The 18558-nt window shown below is 62.4% G+C and overlaps 8 protein-coding genes across 8 annotated transcripts; 3 read left to right on the top strand and 5 right to left on the bottom strand.

Annotated features, from left to right (window-relative positions):
• Positions 1–9: 9 nt before the first annotated feature.
• On the bottom strand, positions 10–566 carry COLE_03137 (uncharacterized protein; the record flags this gene model as incomplete). The annotated part of the gene is made up of 2 exons (XM_065626269.1): positions 10–224; positions 290–566. 2 exons carry the CDS (start codon positions 564–566, stop codon positions 10–12), a joined length of 492 nt encoding a protein of 163 aa, XP_065482538.1.
• A 343-nt stretch (positions 567–909) lies between these two features.
• On the top strand, positions 910–2563 carry COLE_03136 (uncharacterized protein; the record flags this gene model as incomplete). Its single annotated transcript, XM_018424955.1, has 4 exons — positions 910–1030; positions 1063–1266; positions 1302–1804; positions 1838–2563. The coding sequence occupies 4 exons, from the start codon at positions 910–912 to the stop codon at positions 2561–2563; spliced, it is 1554 nt and encodes a 517-aa protein (XP_018280097.1).
• Positions 2564–2625: 62 nt separating this feature from the next.
• COLE_03135 (mitochondrial 54S ribosomal protein uL4m) lies at positions 2626–3730 on the bottom strand (the record flags this gene model as incomplete). Its single annotated transcript, XM_018422697.2, has 2 exons — positions 2626–3431; positions 3493–3730. The coding sequence occupies 2 exons, from the start codon at positions 3728–3730 to the stop codon at positions 2626–2628; spliced, it is 1044 nt and encodes a 347-aa protein (XP_018280098.1).
• A 467-nt stretch (positions 3731–4197) lies between these two features.
• COLE_03134 (uncharacterized protein) lies at positions 4198–5172 on the top strand (the record flags this gene model as incomplete). The annotated part of the gene is made up of 1 exon (XM_018426154.2): positions 4198–5172. One exon carries the CDS (start codon positions 4198–4200, stop codon positions 5170–5172), a length of 975 nt encoding a protein of 324 aa, XP_018280099.2.
• Positions 5173–5525: 353 nt separating this feature from the next.
• Positions 5526–6746, bottom strand: COLE_03133 (uncharacterized protein; the record flags this gene model as incomplete). The annotated part of the gene is made up of 1 exon (XM_018422698.2): positions 5526–6746. The coding sequence occupies one exon, from the start codon at positions 6744–6746 to the stop codon at positions 5526–5528; it is 1221 nt and encodes a 406-aa protein (XP_018280100.1).
• A 1219-nt stretch (positions 6747–7965) lies between these two features.
• COLE_03132 (uncharacterized protein) lies at positions 7966–11844 on the bottom strand (the record flags this gene model as incomplete). Its single annotated transcript, XM_018421275.2, has 6 exons — positions 7966–10392; positions 10428–10525; positions 10570–10713; positions 10751–11128; positions 11181–11286; positions 11320–11844. 6 exons carry the CDS (start codon positions 11842–11844, stop codon positions 7966–7968), a joined length of 3678 nt encoding a protein of 1225 aa, XP_018280101.1.
• Positions 11845–12412: 568 nt separating this feature from the next.
• Positions 12413–13039, bottom strand: COLE_03131 (uncharacterized protein; the record flags this gene model as incomplete). Its single annotated transcript, XM_018422699.2, has 4 exons — positions 12413–12553; positions 12591–12783; positions 12820–12904; positions 12946–13039. The coding sequence occupies 4 exons, from the start codon at positions 13037–13039 to the stop codon at positions 12413–12415; spliced, it is 513 nt and encodes a 170-aa protein (XP_018280102.1).
• Positions 13040–14394: 1355 nt separating this feature from the next.
• Positions 14395–18245, top strand: COLE_03130 (uncharacterized protein; the record flags this gene model as incomplete). Its single annotated transcript, XM_018425742.2, has 7 exons — positions 14395–14954; positions 14989–15277; positions 15314–15850; positions 15886–15974; positions 16008–16516; positions 16551–18063; positions 18101–18245. 7 exons carry the CDS (start codon positions 14395–14397, stop codon positions 18243–18245), a joined length of 3642 nt encoding a protein of 1213 aa, XP_018280103.1.
• Between the last annotated feature and the right edge of the window lie 313 nt (positions 18246–18558).

Below are 18558 nucleotides of genomic sequence, written 5' to 3'. Positions count from 1 at the left end.
TTCTCACTCTCACACTCTTCCATCGCTCTCACAGCATACTTTAAAGCTCGGCGACATATCCTCCATCGATCCCAACTCTCGCCCAGCTCGCTCTCGTTGACACCACGCATCCGCCGCCTCCACCCACTGCCATGCCGCTGTTCCCCTCGCCCCGGGACTGTATACCTCACACCCATCTCTTCCAACATGACGAGGACGGAGGTAGGCTTCCCCTCCCCGCGCAGCAGCGCTCACACCAGATGGCACGAGTGCCGACGACTACACGTACACCTGCACGGTGTGCGCGCTCGAAATGAGCGCGGGTGAGGTCGGGGACCACGTCTGCTATCCCGACTAGGCCCGCGCGCCGACCCCGCTGCCAGCGGGCCCCTGTGCATGACCATCGACGAGCAACTCCGAGAAACCGAAGCCGTCTGGACCAAGAATCGAGCGTGACTTGCCGCGTAGGCCTCGAGCCGTGGATCGTGGAGCATCAGACCACGGATCACCGAAGATCTGCACCACTGGCCCATCAGCCTGTGCGCAGCGATCATCCGCAGTACGGGACATCCCGAACACATCCACATCACAGTGTTGTAGTCGCCTGATCATAGCTATAATGTGTTTGCCTAGCCGCAGCCCCACTCTGTTTCTGGGATGTCTGAGAGTGCGGAGAGACAGATGAGATCTGGCGGGGAGATGCTGTTTCAGGGAGAACCTAGAGCTCGAATGCGCATGATGCCTCGAAGCGCACTTGCCGATGCACTGACGCGACGCGACTGACTGTGCACGCTGCGCGGCTGTTGGAAGCGTTTGGAAGCGGGGCAGCTTCTGGGCTGGCGTTGGCCCGCGAAATGCCGACCTCGGCCACCACTTTCCGCTTTCATTTCGCCCACCTGCTCGATATCTCGTGACTCTACACCTTCGACGATGACATACACTCTCGAGCCTCCACTCCCCGAGACGCCCACACCGCGGGACTACGAGCGCATCCACTTCAACCCGGCCGAGCTGCCGCGCAAGCGCATCGTCGGGCTGCTCGCTTGCCAGCGTGGGTGCGCTATCTGTATTCGCTAACGACAGGCGATCCACTCCTACAGGCCCTTACGACGCGTGTAGTATCCGTGGCGCCGGCCGCTGCACCGCCGCTTGCGCAGAAGGGACGGGCGAAGAAGAAGGACAAGGGAAGCGCAGCCTCCAGTGCTACGGGTACAGGCGCGAACACGCCCGCCGAGCAAGGCAAGCTCTGGGAGGTGGAGCTAGAGGACACGGTCATCTTCCCGGAAGGCAAGTGCCGCTGTGCCGGGGGAGTCTGACAGCAGGTGGTGGGCAGCCGTGGGACACGGGCACGCTGTACGTGACGGAGGCGGGGGAGACGCACGCGCTCGTGATCGAGGGCTGTGTGCGGCGCAAGCTCGACGCCGTGCACATGGTGCGCGTGCCGCCTGGCACACGCGTCGACCCCACCGCGCTGCCGGGCACGGACGTGCGCGTCGAAGCGCACTGGGAGCGGCGGATGGACCACATGACGATCCACACGGCGCAGCACCTGCTCTCAGCCGTGCTGGATGCGCGCGAGCTCCCCACGCTCTCGTGGGGCATGCCCGCGTGGCCCGCCACGGACGCGCCGTACGTCGAGCTCCCGCGCGGCTTGACGTGGGCCGAGGCCGCCGACGTCGAAGACGAGTGCAACCGGCGGATCCGGGAGGCGCGGCGCGTCTGGATCGACTTTAGCATGCAGGGCGGGGCGAGCGGTGCGAGCGGGGCGGGCGGGGGCGAGAGTGACGACCGCGAAAACCGCGGCATCCCGAAAGACTATACCGGCGTGAGAGACGGTGCACGACGGGGCTGACGGCAGGGCGTGATCCGCCACTGCAACATCGACGGGATCGACCGCAACGCATGCTGCGGCACGCAGTGCCCCGACCTCTCGCTCGTCGGCTTCATCCACGTGCTCCCGCCGAGCACGCCGCACGCGGCCTGCGCGCCGTCCTCGCGCGTGCCCACGCGCCTCTTCTTCGTCGCGGGCCCGCGCGCCGTGTCCCACCTCGCGCTCGCGTCCCGCTGGCTCAGCCAGGCTGGGCAGGCGATCGGCGTGTCGCGCGCCGAGCTCGTGCCGCGCATCGAGAAGATCGAGGCGATACGCTTCGAGACGGACGCGGCGGCCAAGAGCCTCAAAGCCGAGCTGGCGGGGATCGTGGGCGCCGCCGCGGGCAAGCGCGGTGTGGTGTGGATCCCGCGCGTGGAGAAAAGCACACACGACTACGAGTTCATGACGAGCGCTGCGGGCGCGTGGGGTGCTGCCGGGGCCGAGGAGGGCGCGGTCATCGTGTTCACGAGCGCGCCGCCGGGTGTCAGCCCCACCCTGCTCATGGTACAGGGCAAGGACGAGGCGCAGTCCAAGAGCGTGTTCGAGGGGATAAAGAACGCGCTGGACGATGTCGATTCCGAAGGCGGAAAGCGCGTCAAGGGTGGCGGCGCGCGCGGGCGCTTCATGGCCAAAGTCGACGGCAAATGGGGCAAGCGCGAGATCGCCGCAGTGCAGGGTGTTATCGACAACTTTGGCCAAGCCTCTCGTCAGTAGTCAGTGAAATCTTCCTCCCTGGTGATCATAATGGAAGAGTGCATGATGTAATGCTAGTTAGTCTACAGCTGAACCTGGGATGCAAACATCTCCTCGACCTGAGCGGCGAGTGCAGGGTCGTACTCGATGCCTGCGAAGGGGTTGCCCGCAATGGCATCGACGGCGTCCACCTCAAGCACAACCCAGCGGTACTTGAGAATGTCGTACACGAGCACCTCGTCGGTGGACATCATGTCGATGCCAGGATGGTTGCGGACGGTACGCCAGAACTCGGCAACGTCCTTCTTGTCCTTGGTCGGCGCGTGGACGAAGAGGATGGAGAGGTCGGGGCGCGGTCCGAAGCGGTGCACCCACTCGCCGTTGACGAGGCCGTCGCCGAGCGCACGGATCGCCGCGTTCGTGCCGGGCCACATTCCCTCGTTCAGGTCGGGGACAATACGCATGAATCCCTCGCGCAGCTTGGCGCTGAGCGCTGTCCGCAGACCGAGCTCCTGCACCTTGCGCGGCAGCTTCTGGCTCCAGTCGCGCGGCGTGAGGGGGAAGATGGGGGCACCGCCGCGGAGGGTACCTGCTCCGCGGTCGCCGAGACGCGCCCTACCCGAGCCCTTCTGCGGCCGAATCTTGCGCCCCGAGTATGCGATCGTGCTGCGCTTCTTGGTGTGTTGGTTTCCCTCACGCATGTTGGCAAGGAACCAGGTGACGTTGCGGTGGAGGATGTCTTTCCTCAGCGGCTTGTTGAAGACGTCGCGCGGGAGGAGGATCTTCTCGCCAGATGGCAGGGCGTGCGTGGGGTGGTCGGACGCGAGGGAGGAGAGAGGATGCTCGATGTCGTCGTAGCGTGTGGCGCGCGAGATGGTGTGGAGAGGGACTTGGGTTAGCGCGACGGATACGAGGAGAAGAGTGGGAGTACGATATGCGTGATCACTCACAGCCAAGCTCGCGCAACGCAGCGGCGCTCTGCTTCTTCGTGGCCGGCGCCATGTCGAGGAAGGTGAGGTTGGCAGGGATTTCGGGGACGGCGACGGAGGCGGAAGCCTCGGGCGCAGGCTCTGCAGCCTCGGTCGCCAGCCCGCGCACCTGGCTTGGGCCAGCGAGCGCCGCGCGCGAGACGGGTTGCCTCAACAGGGCCTGTCGGAAGGCGGGGACGATGCGGGCGGCGGCCTTCATGGTCGTCGGAGTGGATGTGGGTGAGCCGCGGAGAGCGTCGAGCAAAGTCGGACCAACTTTGGAGATCGGGGGTGGGAGCGGGAGCAGAGTCGCGTGGGAATATGAGGGAGAACTCACGTGGCGAAAATTGATGCCGCGGGTGTGAGGAGCGGGATACAGCGCCGAGACTTATGGATTGTTGCTGCAACAGCTGCATCTTCGCTTTCGTCGTCTATGCCGAGTGCTCACGCGAATGTGGGCAAATTCGGCGGCGTCGGGAGTAAGGCCGTAAGGCGGCTGAGGTGGACCAACCTTTCCAGCGCGATTTGACCTGGACACGCCGCTCTCGCACAAGCTGTCCTCAGCGACTGGCGGACGTGACAGATGTCTCTCCACGCCTCGTGCAGTGGCGCGATGTGACCCCACGCACCACGCCTCGCGCGATCGAGATTCATCTCCCGGAGATAGGGCGCCTGCTGCGCACACTGATGACTTTGACCTTGACCTCTGACCCCCGTCCACCGCCCTCATCGGAGCAGCGCGCACAGACCTCGCCCGGCTCCCGTGAACGTGTACCTTCAAACAAAGCATCTCGTCCGCCCACCCATGACCATTCATGCCCATCCGTCTATCATGCTCACCCTCCTCGCGTTGGCGGGCACCGCCCTTGCCGTCCTAACGAACATTACGCTCTCGCCGCTCGACGCCGCCTTCACGTACACGCCCTCGGCGTCCTCGGGTGCGTGGGCGGACTCGGGGACCGCCGCGCCCGTCCGCACGAGCGAGGGGGACACGCTCGCCGTCCTCTCTCTGCCGGGCATGCGCGGCGCCACAGTCTACGGCGTAAGCGTGGCCGCCGCGGCCGGCGAGCGGGACGCGACCACGCCCCTCCCCCTCGGTCCGTTCACGTACACCCACACGTGGCCGGCGGCGGGGGCGCACGCGCTCCGCCTCACGGGCCCGCTCGCGCTCCACCGCGCCGTCGTCACCCTCGACCTCCCCACTCGTATCCGCACCGAAGCGTTCGCGGACCCCGTCCTCAACCCCTTCTACGCGCTGCAAGCCGGCTTCCGGCCGCAGAACGGGCTCGTGCCCGCCAGCGCGTGGGGGAGCGCCACCGCGCCGGACGGGGGGCCCGTCGCGCTCGCCCCGCCGGCCGCGCGCGCTGTCGTCAACGTGCCCGCGAACACGAGTATGGCGGTGCTGAGCGCGTGGAGCACGCCGACGCCGACAGAGCTCGCGCTCCTCATCGCCCCCGTGCCGCTGTGGGCGGCGAGCCTCGCGCAGATGAGCCTCTATGCCAACGTCACCGCCGTCGTGCGGTGGCATGTCGTGCTCGATCCCGCGGAGCGGTATCGGCTGCGTATTACGATGCCGGGGTTCGAGGATATGAGCGACAGCGTCATGCTCCGCGATATGGAGTTTTGGGGCGCTGCGTAAGTCGTGCCGTTGATGCGCGCTGACTTAGTGATGAAAGTCCGGGGACACAACCATCGCCGTCGGGCGCCCTTGCCCGCACATATGCCACCGGCCTTCCGATGTTGGCGGCGCTGGTACTCGCTATAGTGTAAACTCAATTTGCGTGGTGGGGCCGAGTGAAAGCTAGAGTGTTGTGACCGTTGTACTTCGCTGGGCATGCGAGTTCCGTCTCCCTTCCTCCCCCCCACCCATTTTTAGTGTTTTCTCCACTACCAATACATGTGGTTGGGTTGTAATATATGGTACAATAAATCGTATCACTGTCGAGCCTCCCTACCTCGCTGGCGTCTGAACATCCACCAAGAGGTCAGGCTACGCTGTCCAAGCCGAGTCCCGCCTAGTGCGCCTCAGCTCCAGGAATAGTCTCGATCGTGTCAAACTGCTCGAGCGCCTGGCGGATGATGTCGACAGCCTTGCGCACATCCTCCTCCGAAATAACCAGGGGCGGCGCGAAGCGGATGATCGTCTGGTGGGTCGGCTTGGCCAGCAACCCGAGGCTCTTCATGATCAGGCACAGGTCCCAGGCCGTGCGGCCCTTGGTCGACTTGGAGGGGTCGATGACCACGCCGTTGAAGAGACCGCGCCCGCGGACGAGCTTGACAAAGGGCGAGTTGATCGCCTTGACACCCTCGCGGAAGACCTCGCCGAGCTTGAGCGAGCGCTCGGCCAAGTTGTCCTTGACGAGCACATCGAGAGCCGTCATAGCGACGGCGCATCCGAGAGGGTTGCCGCCGTAGGTGGAGCCGTGCTCTCCGGGCTGGATGCAGAGCATGACCTCCTTGGAGCTCATGACGCACGACACGGGGTACATGCCGCCACTGAGGGCCTTGCCGAGAATGACCACGTCGGGCTTGATGCCATCCCACTCGTAGCAGAGCATCTTGCCGGTGCGGCAGAGACCGGTCTGAATCTCGTCGCAGATGAGAAGCACGTTGTGCTTGGTGCAGAGCTCGCGAACGCGCTTGAGGTACCCGTCATCGGGGACGAAGATGCCCGCCTCACCCTGGATGGGCTCCACAAGGAAGGCGGCCACCTCGTCACCGCACTGGTTGAGAACCTCCTCGAGGTCCTCGGCGTGGTTGTAGCGGATCGTCTTGCCGTTGACAGTGGGGCCGACATTCTCAAGGTAGGGGCCGAAGTTGTTGCGAGCCTCGGGGTCGGTCGACATGGAGATGATGCCGATCGTACGGCCGTGGAAGTTGCCCTCGACGGAAAGGACCTTGGCCTTGCCTGGTGCAATGCCCTTCTTCTCGTAACCCCACTTACGCGCGACCTTGATCGCGGTCTCGACGGCCTCGGCGCCAGTGTTCATGGGGAGAACCATCTCGAAGCCGAACATCTCGGTAACCTTCTTGGCGAAAGGGCCGAGGCCTGTCGAGTAGAACGCACGCGACGAGAGGGTGAGCTTGGATGCCTGCTGGACGAGGGTGTTGACTGGGGTCAGCGTGGGCTCGGAGTCATGGTGCAAAGCGTGAAGGACGGCGAGGTCGCGCTCGACGCGTGATGCGCGGAAGTGAGATGCAAAATGGGCGTCGTCATACGCAGCCTGCGTACTCATCGGGCGACACGCCGAATGGCCGGGTCCGCGCGTCGTCGCGGTGCAGTCACCAGGGCGTCGCCTTCCCGCATCCCGGGGGATCCCGCGCATGGACTCTGCGAACTGGAGATCACGCGCATCGCGTTCCACCTCGACCTCCCTCCGCCTACCTCACCCTCCCTCACCACTCACGGATCTCGGGGTTGCAGTGGCCCTGGTTAACAGCGCTGTACGCGGCCAGGAAGTCGAGGTACTCGTTCCCCTCTGGGTCCCACACGCGGGCGCCGTCGCCGCGCGCAATGACAACGGGGAGGGGGTGGTAGTTGTGGCTGGTGTGAGCGGGCCCAAACGCTGACGTACGCAGAGTACTCGGCCTCGAGGGACATGATGTCGGCGCTGGAGAGGTGGGCCTTGCCCGATGCGGGGGAGGGGGCAGCGACGGGAGCCATGGTGAATGTAGATGCGGATGTGGAGATGGAGAAATCGATGCGTGGTGCATGTATATACTCCCCCTTCCCCCTTCCCCCTTCCCCCTTCCCCCTTCCCCTTCGCGGGCGGGCGGCTAGCAAGCGCGCGGCAGCGCGTCGGTCGCGTGTGGCGAGTTCCGCTTCGGGCTGCGCTGCGGGGCAAGAAGAGAGGCGGCGATGTTCGGGGCATGCCGAGCATTCCGTGTGGGTGGGGCCACGTCGATGCTCCGCCCGGAGCCCACGCCGCTCCTGATGCCGACGTCACTCGAGGGCAGCTCGCTTGAGTCAGCCGTCTCGGATGGCGCCGATCGAGAGATCTGAACGAGATCCGCTGAATGCGAGCCATAGCATGTGGGCCGGAGGCCGTGCTTGGCGCTTGGACAATTCACAGCTGTTCCAGCCGTCTTGTTCGGCAGCCTTCAATGTGGTACTAAAAAGTCAAAGTCATGCGCGAGGTGGTCACATAGCGTGCACAACGAATTACCAAAGTCAACTCACTGCAAATCCGGTCAGAAAGTTGAAGAGGAGGACGGAATCCGGCCCGATGGGATCGACTTGCTCCTCTTTGCCGCCATCCGCGATCCGCTTGCCGCTTGCATCGGCTGAACACTGAGCTGCCCTCTCGGCATCCTTCACTGGGGCCGACACATCGGCCACGCTCTTCTCCAGTGGATCAGTGGATCAGCGAGTCAGGTCGGCCTGCATCCACACCAGCACCGTGGCTTCGCAACAACCAAGACATGACATGCAATTCTACACTATGCAACGATGCTCTATCTATGCTTGACCTCGCCCTTGTTCCACCGCTGGATGAGGAGGTTGACGGGCTGCTGTTTCTCGGGGCTGCTGGACCGGCTGCTCGAGCCCGGCGAGACCTGCGGCAGCGTCTCCGCTCTAGGCTGCTTGGGCAGCATCGGCTTGGCGACTTGGGGCTGGGACGCGGCGCGCCACAGCGGCGCATTCTCCTGCTCCTCCTTTTCCCGCCGCGCCTGCTTCTCGCCCTCGCCCTCGCCGCTCCCGCCCGCCTCGCGCAAGCCCACGGGCTTCGGCTGCGTCGGCGGCGCAGCGCGCGGTATCCGCGGACCTGAGGGTTTGCGCGCTCCGAGCCCCGGCGGCTTGCTCGCGATGCTCGGCGGCCGGCGCCCGTGCCCGTTCGCGCTCGGAAAGCCCTCCTTGACCGGACTCGTGCTCATCGCCTCGTACCGGCTCACAATGTCGTTGATTGAGCTGCGCCGCCCGTGGCCCACGGGCGTGTTCCGCCCACTCCCGCCGGACGAGGGCGAGCCAGAGCGAACAGAGACGAGCGGCGGCGACAACTTGCCCGGCATGTTGGAGCGTGACGTGTCGAACATGCTCTGCGGACGAGCCGTGCGCGTCGATCCGCGCCCGCTCCACGTCCCGTACCCCGGCTTGGGGGGCGATGTTGACGGGCCCGTCGTCGCCTGTTGCTGATATGCTGCAACGCGGTTCGCGATGCCCGGCGAGGGCGGGAGCTGGCGAGAGCCAGACTTGACTGGCGACACGGGGCGGCGGAATGTCGCCTCGGCGCTCTCGGGCTCCACCTCTTCGTCGCTCGAGTCGGTCTCGGCAGGTGGGGGAGTCTTCTTCATCGACTGCAGCGGCGACCAGTTCGCAGAATTGAAGTTTGACGTGGCCGGCTGCGAAGCCATGTCCGGCAGCGTTGCTCGCTGCGCCGCGCCTAGCGGTTTGTTCGGCGTCGACTGAGGCTTGGGGTGCGTTGGCGGAGGCGGGCGCGCATGGGTTTGCGTTGGCTGAGGCGAAATGCCGAATCTCGAGCCTGACGATCTGTTGGACACAGTTGGTTGCAGGGGAGCGAGCGCCACCGACAGCGACTCGTCCTTGCCGCTGAACAGATCCTCGGCGGGGTTGTGCGTATCCTGCTCCACCTCATCGTCCAAGAGGCTAAGGTAGTCGGCAGTGGGAGAGGACGAATCAACATTCGTAGGAGGGGGCTTGAGCGACTCCTGCTCCCTTTTGAAGGCTGTACCCGTGACATGCGTCGAGCGGGGGTGCGGGATCTGGCCACCGACGGATAGACGGTTGCCTTTGATGGCCCCGCCGGTGAGGTTTGCAATGCTGATTGACTGCCGATGCCTGCCATGGGATGACTGCACAGGCGGAGACAGCGACTTGTCCGCCTTCGGCTGTTGCTCTTCGCCAGTGAGTGCCTCGAGCGAAGGGAATCTCTGCTCAAATGACATCTCGCCGGGCGGGCTCGTCGCGTCCGGCAAACGCCGCAGCGCGCTGGACGACGAGGTAGGGCGTACCGAATGGCCGCTCTTCTGCGGCGACGGAGGCGTGATTTTCGGTGACCCGGGCGACGCCTTCGTCGACGCGGGAGACACCTTAGTCGCCGAGGGCGTCACCTTGGCCGACGTGGGCGGCGATACGGAGAACGAGTCGGTGAAGCCCCGCGTGGGCTTCGGCGCGTTCGTCGCAGTTGATGGAGGCGTGCCCGCAAATGAGAAATTGCTGCCAAAAGAGTCGCCGAACCCAGTGGGCGACATGACCTTCTGACCCGTGAGCTTTGTAGGCACGCCAAACGCGTCCCCTCCAGTAGTAGACGTCCCAAACGCGTCGCTTGAGCCAGTCCGCTTGGCGGCGTCCTTTGGTACGTCCTTTGGTGGCAGGACTGGAGCGCCAAACGAGTCGCCAAATCCACCTGGGGACGGAGTGGGCTGGTTCCTGCCGACGCCAAACGCATCGACACTGCTCTGCCTAGTACTCGACTGCGGCGACGGACCAGCGCCGCTGCTGTCGAAGGCCGAGCCTTGAAGTCTCGCCAAGACCGGCTTGGGAGGCTTGGTGCCGCTGACAGTCCGCCGCGAGAGCGAGACCGAGTGTTGCAGCTTCGCGCCCTGTGCTGACCCCTCACGCTCGCCCGTGACCTGCATTTTCGTTGGCTTTGTGGGCCCGGTGGTCGAAGCCGGCACTGGCATCTTCGGGATGTGAGGGGGAGGAAGCTGGGGCTGAGTCGGCACCGGTGCAGTCGCCTTCATCGACTCGGGACGCGTAGGGCGACCACGGCGCTGAGGCTGAACCGAGGCAGCCAACGACGGCTGCGATATAGGGACAGACGGCTGTCCGCCACCGGACGTGAAGTCGAGAACATTCGTCGGCGACTTGGACTTCTTCGGGGAGGAGGGGAGAGTCGCTGGAAGTTGGCGGTTAGGCATTGGCTATCATCAGCTCTGTCCACGGCGTCAGAACTCACGTAGTCCACCTCAGGCCGGGTCCCGCTCATCTCATGGACGACTCTCAAGACCTCAAACACCGTGGGGCGCCGCGATGGGTGCTCGACGAGCATAGAGGCTGCAAGTCAGGACAATCCTCAGTCGCAAGCACATGCCACTCACCGATCAGATGTTGAAGCCTAGGCGAGTACACGGGGTACTGCGGAAATGTGTATTTCGCATTGACAATGGCGAGGGTGCCGTGCTCCTCGAAGGGCGTAGTGTAATAACAGAGCTTGTAAAGGAGGACACCAAGGGCCCAGACATCTGGAATAATCAGTCCATATTTGAGACGGCAACGCACCACTTGGGAGACCTACGGCCCATCCCAACATTGGCTCGACCATCTCGGGGCTTCGATACTGCAGCGTCGTGTGCTTGTTGAGGTCCAGCGCCAGCGCGTCCGCCTCAGCCTTAGTCTGCGGTGGGTGGGACGCTGGAAATGTCGTCGACCCAAAGTCACACAGTTTGAACACAAGGGGAGTGGGCCTTTGGGCTGTGGGTGGGAGGCCGTTAGGATGTGACAAAACGTTCTCAATCTTGAGATCGCGGTGGAGCAGCGGCCTGCTCATGGCATGCATTGCGGCGACCGCTTCGCACACGTCCGTGAAAATGTTGAGGATCTCAATCTCCTTCAAGCGGTCACGCAGGCGCTTGTTAAGGAGGTCGATGATGCCGCCGCCTGGAGTCAGCGACCCTGCCACGCCAACAGCATTCCGTGCCAGCGCACGCACCTGAACAAAACTCCATGAGAATGAAGACCTCGTACATTCCGTTTGGTAGACGGTGCTGCGATGAGTCGAGATACTGAATAAGATGGGGGCTGGGCGGGAGTGCTTTCTGCCGTCAGCTGCAGCCGTAACAAGAGCTCACCATGACCTCAATCTCGCGACTGACGTCCCGCCAGACACTCTCGTCCTCGAAAGCTATTCGCTTGAGGCAGTGTGTCGTGTACCCCTTCTCGCCCCACCGCCCCTTTGCGCCGCTACGACTAGGCGGGTACACAGGCTTCTCCGAGCTTGTGAGATACACGTGCGCGTACCCGCCCTCGGACAGGTAACGCTCGACGCGGACGGCGTTCTGGCCAACCCGCACCATCTGGCCTGGCGGCAGCGTGCCTTTGTGCGGACGCCGCGTGTCACCGCGTTGCTGTTGATACCCCTGCGCTGGGTACTGTTGCGCATACTGCTGCTGCGGCATCTGCGGCTGGCGATATGCTGCCGGCGGTACTTGCTGCTGAGGCGGGGAGGTATACCGCTGCGGCTGCGGCTGCTGCTGGTGCTGCATTGCTGGGTGGTAGCCAGCGGGCATGGCGGCATTGTAAGGCGGGCTCATGGGACCAACCACGGGAGCACCGCGGTGCGGGTTTTGGCCGTACGGCGTGGAGGACTGATACATGGGGCCCGAGCGGTGGTGTGTTTCGGGGGCAGCGGGAACGGGGGTCAGGTTGACCTCAGGAGCGGGTCGGACGAGCCCGGCAGCCTCCGCGTTGACAGGCTAGCGAGCGCGAAGGACCAAGAGTAGAGAGGAGGAAATGGAGATGGGTGTGATAGGAATGGTGCAGAGGAAAGAGAGGGGTGATGTTTGGAACGAAGAGTGGTGGAAGATGAGATGGAGGATGTGTGTGTGGAGTCGAGTTGGACCAGCTCACCTCGAGTTACGCCAAGGGTGATCGCCGCCCAGCGACCATAGTCCCGACTTGATCTGATAAGCCCACGTGTCTCATTTTCACGTGTCATTTACCCAGGCTCCTTCCAGCTACCAGGCTAACACCCACACCTCACACTCAACATGCTCCTTAGCATGCTAGCACATGCAATGATGTCGAAACACATGGGGTCAATACATTTCGTACAGGTCGTACATGACGTGGCAAAACGTATGTTACACTTGGTGGCCTAGCGGCGCGGGCAGTTGGACCCACGGCGCCCTCTCCTTCCCCTTGCGCCCTGCATCACCATCACCATCACACAATCATGCCAGTCTTCCGCTCCGTTTGCAGGTTGTCTTGAGGATACGCGAGGTGCGTCGTCTCAGTCGGGGAGTAGGCGCCCTCATCGGACCAGGACACGCCCTGGCGTACCTTGAGGACGAGGAGGACGAGGATCTCGCGTCAGAGTGCCAAATCCAGTTGCTGAACTTACATATGACGCCGAGATCCAATTAAGCACCCAGCCTGCTGCGGCCATGGCACATCGCCGGTTATACCCTGCGCATTGAGCGAACTCGAGGTAACCGGCGACAGTAGATGCGGACGCTGCGCTAAATCCGAGTACGGAGAGGAGGCCGAGAGCCAACGCGTCTATCTTCCCGGAGCGGCGGAAGCGGACAGAAAGCCTAATGTTAGGGGAGGGACGCCGCTGACGCACTTACAGAAAGTAGACGACTGTAAGCGCGTTCCATGCCTCGAGCAAGGTGATGCACGCCCATAATCGGGCGTTGATGAGGACGTGGCCGACTGTTCGTAAGCTCGTGCGGTGCTCGACGGGGATCACGCACCACGGTCATACCACTTGCCGGCAACGGCGGCGTTAGAGCAGAGGCTAGCGATCGCGAGGAGGAGCCCAAGGGCATATAGGGCTCCGGCGCGCATCGCCTCTGTCGTTCTTGGTGGGCGAGAGGGGGCGGCGCGTGGACGTGTCGGAATGGACAGGGGTTTGAGAGAAGGAGTTACTGGAGGCGCGACGGCGCGGCGGAGCAAATGGCGTGAAGGTGCGGAAGGCGGCACGGTGGCAAGTATGGACAAGATCAGACGTGATGAGAAGAGTTGTTTAGTAGACTAGCTCTTTGAGCGCAGTGGACGGGGACACGGGGACAAGGATGGAAGAGGAGTAGTTGGAGAGAGTGAAGAGAGTGAAGAGAGTGAAGGATGGTAACCAGGCGACGAAAGTCGGCAGCAGTGAATTACCGCGCGTTGCACCGCTGTGCCTCTTTCTGGTGCGTCTACTTTTGTTGAATTGTCGATGCCCGAGTCGGCGTCGCACTCGCTTTAGGCTCTCCCGTGCTCGCCCCCATCCCTGCAGCTTCCAAGTCTTTGTACCCAGCTCGCTCCTTGGATCTTTGTATTCTCCTTTGGCTCGCTCAAGTATATGCAGTAGAGGCTGCCTCCGCGCGCCTCCGCACTGGCATACATGCTCCACGCTCCGCTGTCATCGATCGACATCTCTGTGCTGTTGCCGCCTTGACGTCATAGCCCCACTCATTCCAAAAAATCAGACACGCGCTGATCATTCCAGGCGTGGCGCCAGTGGCATCTCCGTCGCGCCCTCCCATGCTTCTCAACCTCCATTGCTCGACTCGCTCGACTGCTCAAGTCACAGGCTTGTGCGTAAGTGCAGGGCGCTGAGTGCTGCGAATGACTGAGTATGATCGCATAATCCTTGTTATCATGTTCTTCGTGGTGAACGTTGTTCTTGCTGGCTTGCTGGCCGCTGCTTCTCGTGGGAGACGTCTGAGAGCCCAAAGGTATCTATGCACCGAGTTCATGCCAGAAGCCACACGCTTCGGCATAAGCCACAGACTGGCTCGACCATCTTGTCCGAGTGTTTTTAATCATTATGCTCGGCTTGAGCAGAGACACGAGAGCTCTTGGACTGAAAGGTGTGTCCCCACAATGAGTATAATACTTATCAAGATCGGAGAGCTGTAGCCTGATCAACAGGTCGCTTTCACTCAGTCTGTTCCTTCCCTCTAGCCTCTAGCTTGCAGCGCTCTGCACACGCAGCACGCGCAGCACGACTGAGGCATTGTTTGGTTCCGTCACTAAACACGTGACTCCCACGCGACTCACAGTCATCTGCGGAGAGTCGCGTCAACTCCCGCAACCTCATGCCCCACAGCGCGCGACGCGTCTTGACTACTTGTCGTTACTCTCTCTCCACAGATCCCCCCCACCTCCACTCTTCCTGTCCTCCTGCCCCTCATCCACAACGCAACAGTCTCCGAGCCATGCCACTGCGGCGTCTCGAGCTCTCCAACTTTAAATCATACCGTGGCGCCCAGGTCATCGACTTTGGAGATGATCCCTTCACCTGCATCATCGGTCCTAATGGCAGCGGCAAGTCCAACCTGATGGACGCCATCAGTTTCGTCCTTGGCATCAAGTCGCAGCAGCTGCGCTCCACCAAGCTCGCAGACCTCGTGTACCGTGGGCGCAAAGCCGCCGAGGGCGCGCAAGAGCTCGGCCTCGACGTCGATGTGCCCGAGACCCAAGAGTCGCCATCGCAGCTGGGACCCAACGACGCGCGTAATGCCAGCGTCGCCATCGTCTTCCAAGACGACAATGGGAGAGAATGGAACTTTCGACGGACCATGTCTGCCTCGGCAGCAGGATCCAGCTCGTACTCGCTCAACGGCAAAACAGTGCGCTGGGAAGAGTATAACAAGCAGCTTGAAAAGTTCAACATTCTCGTCAAGGCCAAGAACTTCCTCGTGTTCCAGGGCGACGTCGAGAATGTCGCGAGCCAGGACGCGAAGAAGCTGTCCGAGCTCATCGACCGTATCTCGGGGTGCGTGACGTGATGTTACAGCGGCTGACATTAGCTCGGCCGACTACGCCGACGCCTACGAGGACGCCAAGCTCCAGCAGGAGAAGGCGAGCGAGGCGGCCAACGCCAATCACGCCAAGAAGCGTAGCATGCTCACCGAGGCGAAGCACTTCAAGGAGCAGACTGCCGAGGTCAAGCAGTGGGAGAAGCTCATGAGCTCCAAGGACGCCATGATCCAGCGTCACCTTCTCTGGCGGCTGTACCACATCACAAACGAGATCAACGACTCGACACGTCGGGTGGAAGAGGCCTCGGAGCAGCTGGCTGAATTGCGTGGCACAGTCGTGAGTTGCAGCGTAGGAAGCAATCGCTCACGCTAGGATGACAAGTCCAACGACCTGAAGGAAGCGCGCAAGGCGTACGCGGCCGCGCAGCTCAAGGTCAAGTCGCGCGAGGGCTCGGTCAAGAAGGCCGTCAAGGCGCTCGACGACAAGAAGCCTGAGCTCGTCAAGGTCGAGACTGAGATCGAGCATTCTGAGAAGAAGGTCAAGTCGACCGCCTTGCTGGTCGAGCGCGTCGAGAAGGATCAGAAGCGGCAAGCAGAGAGCGTCGCTGCGCTCAAGGCTGGCGGCGCTGAGATCCGAAGGAAGATGGAAGAGGCAAGGGCCAAGCAGCGCGAGAAGAGCCAGGCTGCAGGCCGTGCGCTCACGGATGCCGACCTCGCAGAGTACCGCCGGCTGCGCGCTGAGGCAAACTTGCTTGTGGTCGATGAGCGCCAGCAGCTTGAGGCGCTGCGCCGCGAGCAGAAGAGCCTGGTGTCCGCCCTCGCTTCGATGGACGACCAGGTACAGCAGGCTGAGCGGAAGCGTTCCCGCCTCACCACTGACGTCGAGGCACTCGCGGAGCGCGAGGAAACTGTGAGCTCGTTGGCGGGAGCTTAGCTGACCCGCAGATGGCTGAGAAGGTGGCCGAGATGGAGGGCGAGGCGAAGCGGATCAAGTCGCAGCTTGATCAGGCGCAGGCAGAGCGCAACAGCATCTCGTGAGTCACTGAAATGATCACCGCTGACATAAGCATGCGCGAGACTGAGCTTAACGACCGTCTGCAAGAGACGCTGCGCAAGCTTGTCGAAGCTGGTGCTGACAAGCGCGAGTCGGAGCGCGAGACGCGGACCAAGGAAAATATTGCCACTCTCCGCCGTCTCTTCCCTGGCATTCACGGGCGCGTAATCGAGCTGTGCAAGCCAACGGCGAACAAGTACGAGACAGCCGTGCGCACCGTTCTGGGCCGCAGTCTCGACCAGGTCGTGGTTGAGACGGAAAGGGTCGCGATCGAGTGCATCGAGTACCTGAAGCAGCAGCGTAAGGGCGTTTTGACCTTTGTGCCCCTCGACACGGTGCAGGTCAAGGCCGTCCCAGACAAGCTTCGCAACGTCGCTCGTGGTGCGCGCCTCGCGATCGACTGCGTCGAGTTCGATCCCAGCGTTGAGCGCGCGATGCAGTACGCATGTGGCTCCGCGATTATTTGTGACACGCAGGAGATCGCAAAGTTTGTCTGCTACGAGAAGCGTATGGAGGTAAAGGGTAAGTGCAGCGTGGGGACCTGGCTAACTTTCAGCGGTCACGCTCGACGGTACCGTATTCCACAAAGCTGGCCTGATTACCGGTGGTCGCGGGCAAGGCGGGAATGGACGCAAGTTCAACGACAAGGATGTCGAATCGCTCAAGCAGCTGAAGGAGAAGCAACTCAAGCAGCTCCAGGAGCTGTCCCAATCAAAGCCAAAGGAGAAGGACGACGAGGGCAAGTACAAGGCTCTGTCTCGTCTCCAAGCAGAGCTGGGTTCAGCGAACGACGACCTCTCCGCCACACGCCTCCGCTTGGATGGTATGCGCAAGGAGCTTGCTGCTGTTGAGAAGGACCTCAAAAAGTTGAAGCCGGAGCGCGAGAAGCGCGCCAAGGCCCTCCACGACGCTGAAAGCCGCCTCGAAGGTCTCGCTCAGACTGTCGACGCTGCCGACGACAGCATTTTCGCTGCCTTCTGCCAGCGCATCAATGTCGACAACATCCGCGAATACGAGGATGTACAGCTCAAGGTCGCGCGGGAGGAGAACGAGGCTCTCGAGGAGTTCAAGACCAAGGCAGCACGCAACGTCCACGCCGTCGAGTTCGAGGAGCAGCAGCTCAAGGCGACCGAGGACCGTCTCGCCTCTCTCCAGGCCACGCTTGAGCGCGAGCTGCGTAACAGCGAGGCGCGGAGTAAGCGAAAGCAGCAGGTCGAGGAGGAGATCGAGGCGTTGCAGGCTGAGATTGAGCGCCAGGAGGCGAAGCTGGAGAAGGCCAAGAACGCCGCTGAGAGTGTGGCCGAGGAAGTCGAGGCTGCTCGTAGTGCTTTGAAGAGTGCTCAGCGCGACCTCGACACTGCCCTCAAAGAGATCGCGTCGTGGAACGACGAGATTGTGCGCTCTGCTTCGGACCGGCATGCCATCTACCGTCGTTGCCGCCTCGAGGACATCGACCTCCCTCTGAACCGCGGAAGCCTTAACAAGGTGCCTATTGACGAGAGCACAAACGACATGGCTATGGATGTGGACGACGGCTCGCTGCATCCAGCACGGACAGATGACTATGGCATCGAGCCCGACTTTGACCCTCTCACAGACGAAGACCGCGAGAACGACACGCCAGAGTATGGCGCTGAGCTCGAGGCGCAGATCGCCAAGATGAAGGCCGACTTGGAGCGCGTCATTCCGAACATGAAGGCCGTCGACCGCCTTAAGGATGTGCAGAATGATCTTGAGTTGGCCGAGGACGAGGCGGAGGACGCGCGTCGCGCTAGCAAGGAAGCGCGCGAGAGGTTCCTGGGTCTGAAGAAGAAGCGCTGCGAGCTGTTCAACAAGGCGTACCAGCACATGTCCGGGTGCATCGACCGCATCTACAAGGATCTCACGAAGCAGGCGAATGGGCAGGGTGGCGGAATGGCTTTCCTCTCGCTCGAGGACAGCGAGGAACCATACCTCGCGGGCGTCAAGTACAACACGATGCCTCCTGGCAAGCGCTTTGTTGAGATTGAGCAGCTGAGTGGTGGTGAGAAGACAATGGCGGCCCTTGCGCTGCTGTTCTCTATCCACAGGTGAGTAACCCGTATGTCATCACGATTCTGACGCCAGCTTCCACCCTGCGCCATTCTTCGTGCTCGACGAGGTCGATGCAGCGCTGGACCCGACCAACGTGTCCAAGTTGGCGCGCTACGTACGGCAGCAGGCTGAGAAGAAGGTCCAGTTCCTGATCATCTCTCTCAAGTCGACGCTGTGAGTGGCTCCGTCATGTGGCGTCTAACCCTGCAGGTATGAGCATGCGGACGGTCTCGTGGGTGTGTACCGCGAGCAGGTGCAGAATTCGTCACGGACACTGACGTTGTCCCTGCGCGAGGTGAGTTGTGTCGCTGGGGGAATTTTCAAGTGTATGCTGACGACTAGTACGAGTAAAAAGCGGGGGCGAGTCGCGTCGTGTATTACCAGCTGTAGCCGCCAAAGAGGTCCAGAGGTCCAGAGATCCAGAGATGCAAGCGAGAGAAAGCTGAAGGGCGGCTCGGGCCGTTTGGCAGGGACGATAGCCGGCGGCAGTT

Source organism: Cutaneotrichosporon oleaginosum (assembly GCF_008065305.1).
Source record: "Cutaneotrichosporon oleaginosum strain ATCC 20508 chromosome Unknown ATCC20508_contig02, whole genome shotgun sequence".
NCBI lineage: Eukaryota > Fungi > Basidiomycota > Tremellomycetes > Trichosporonales > Trichosporonaceae > Cutaneotrichosporon > Cutaneotrichosporon oleaginosum.
Note: the sequence above shows the minus strand (reverse complement) of the source record. Positions and strands in the feature narration are given on the sequence as shown.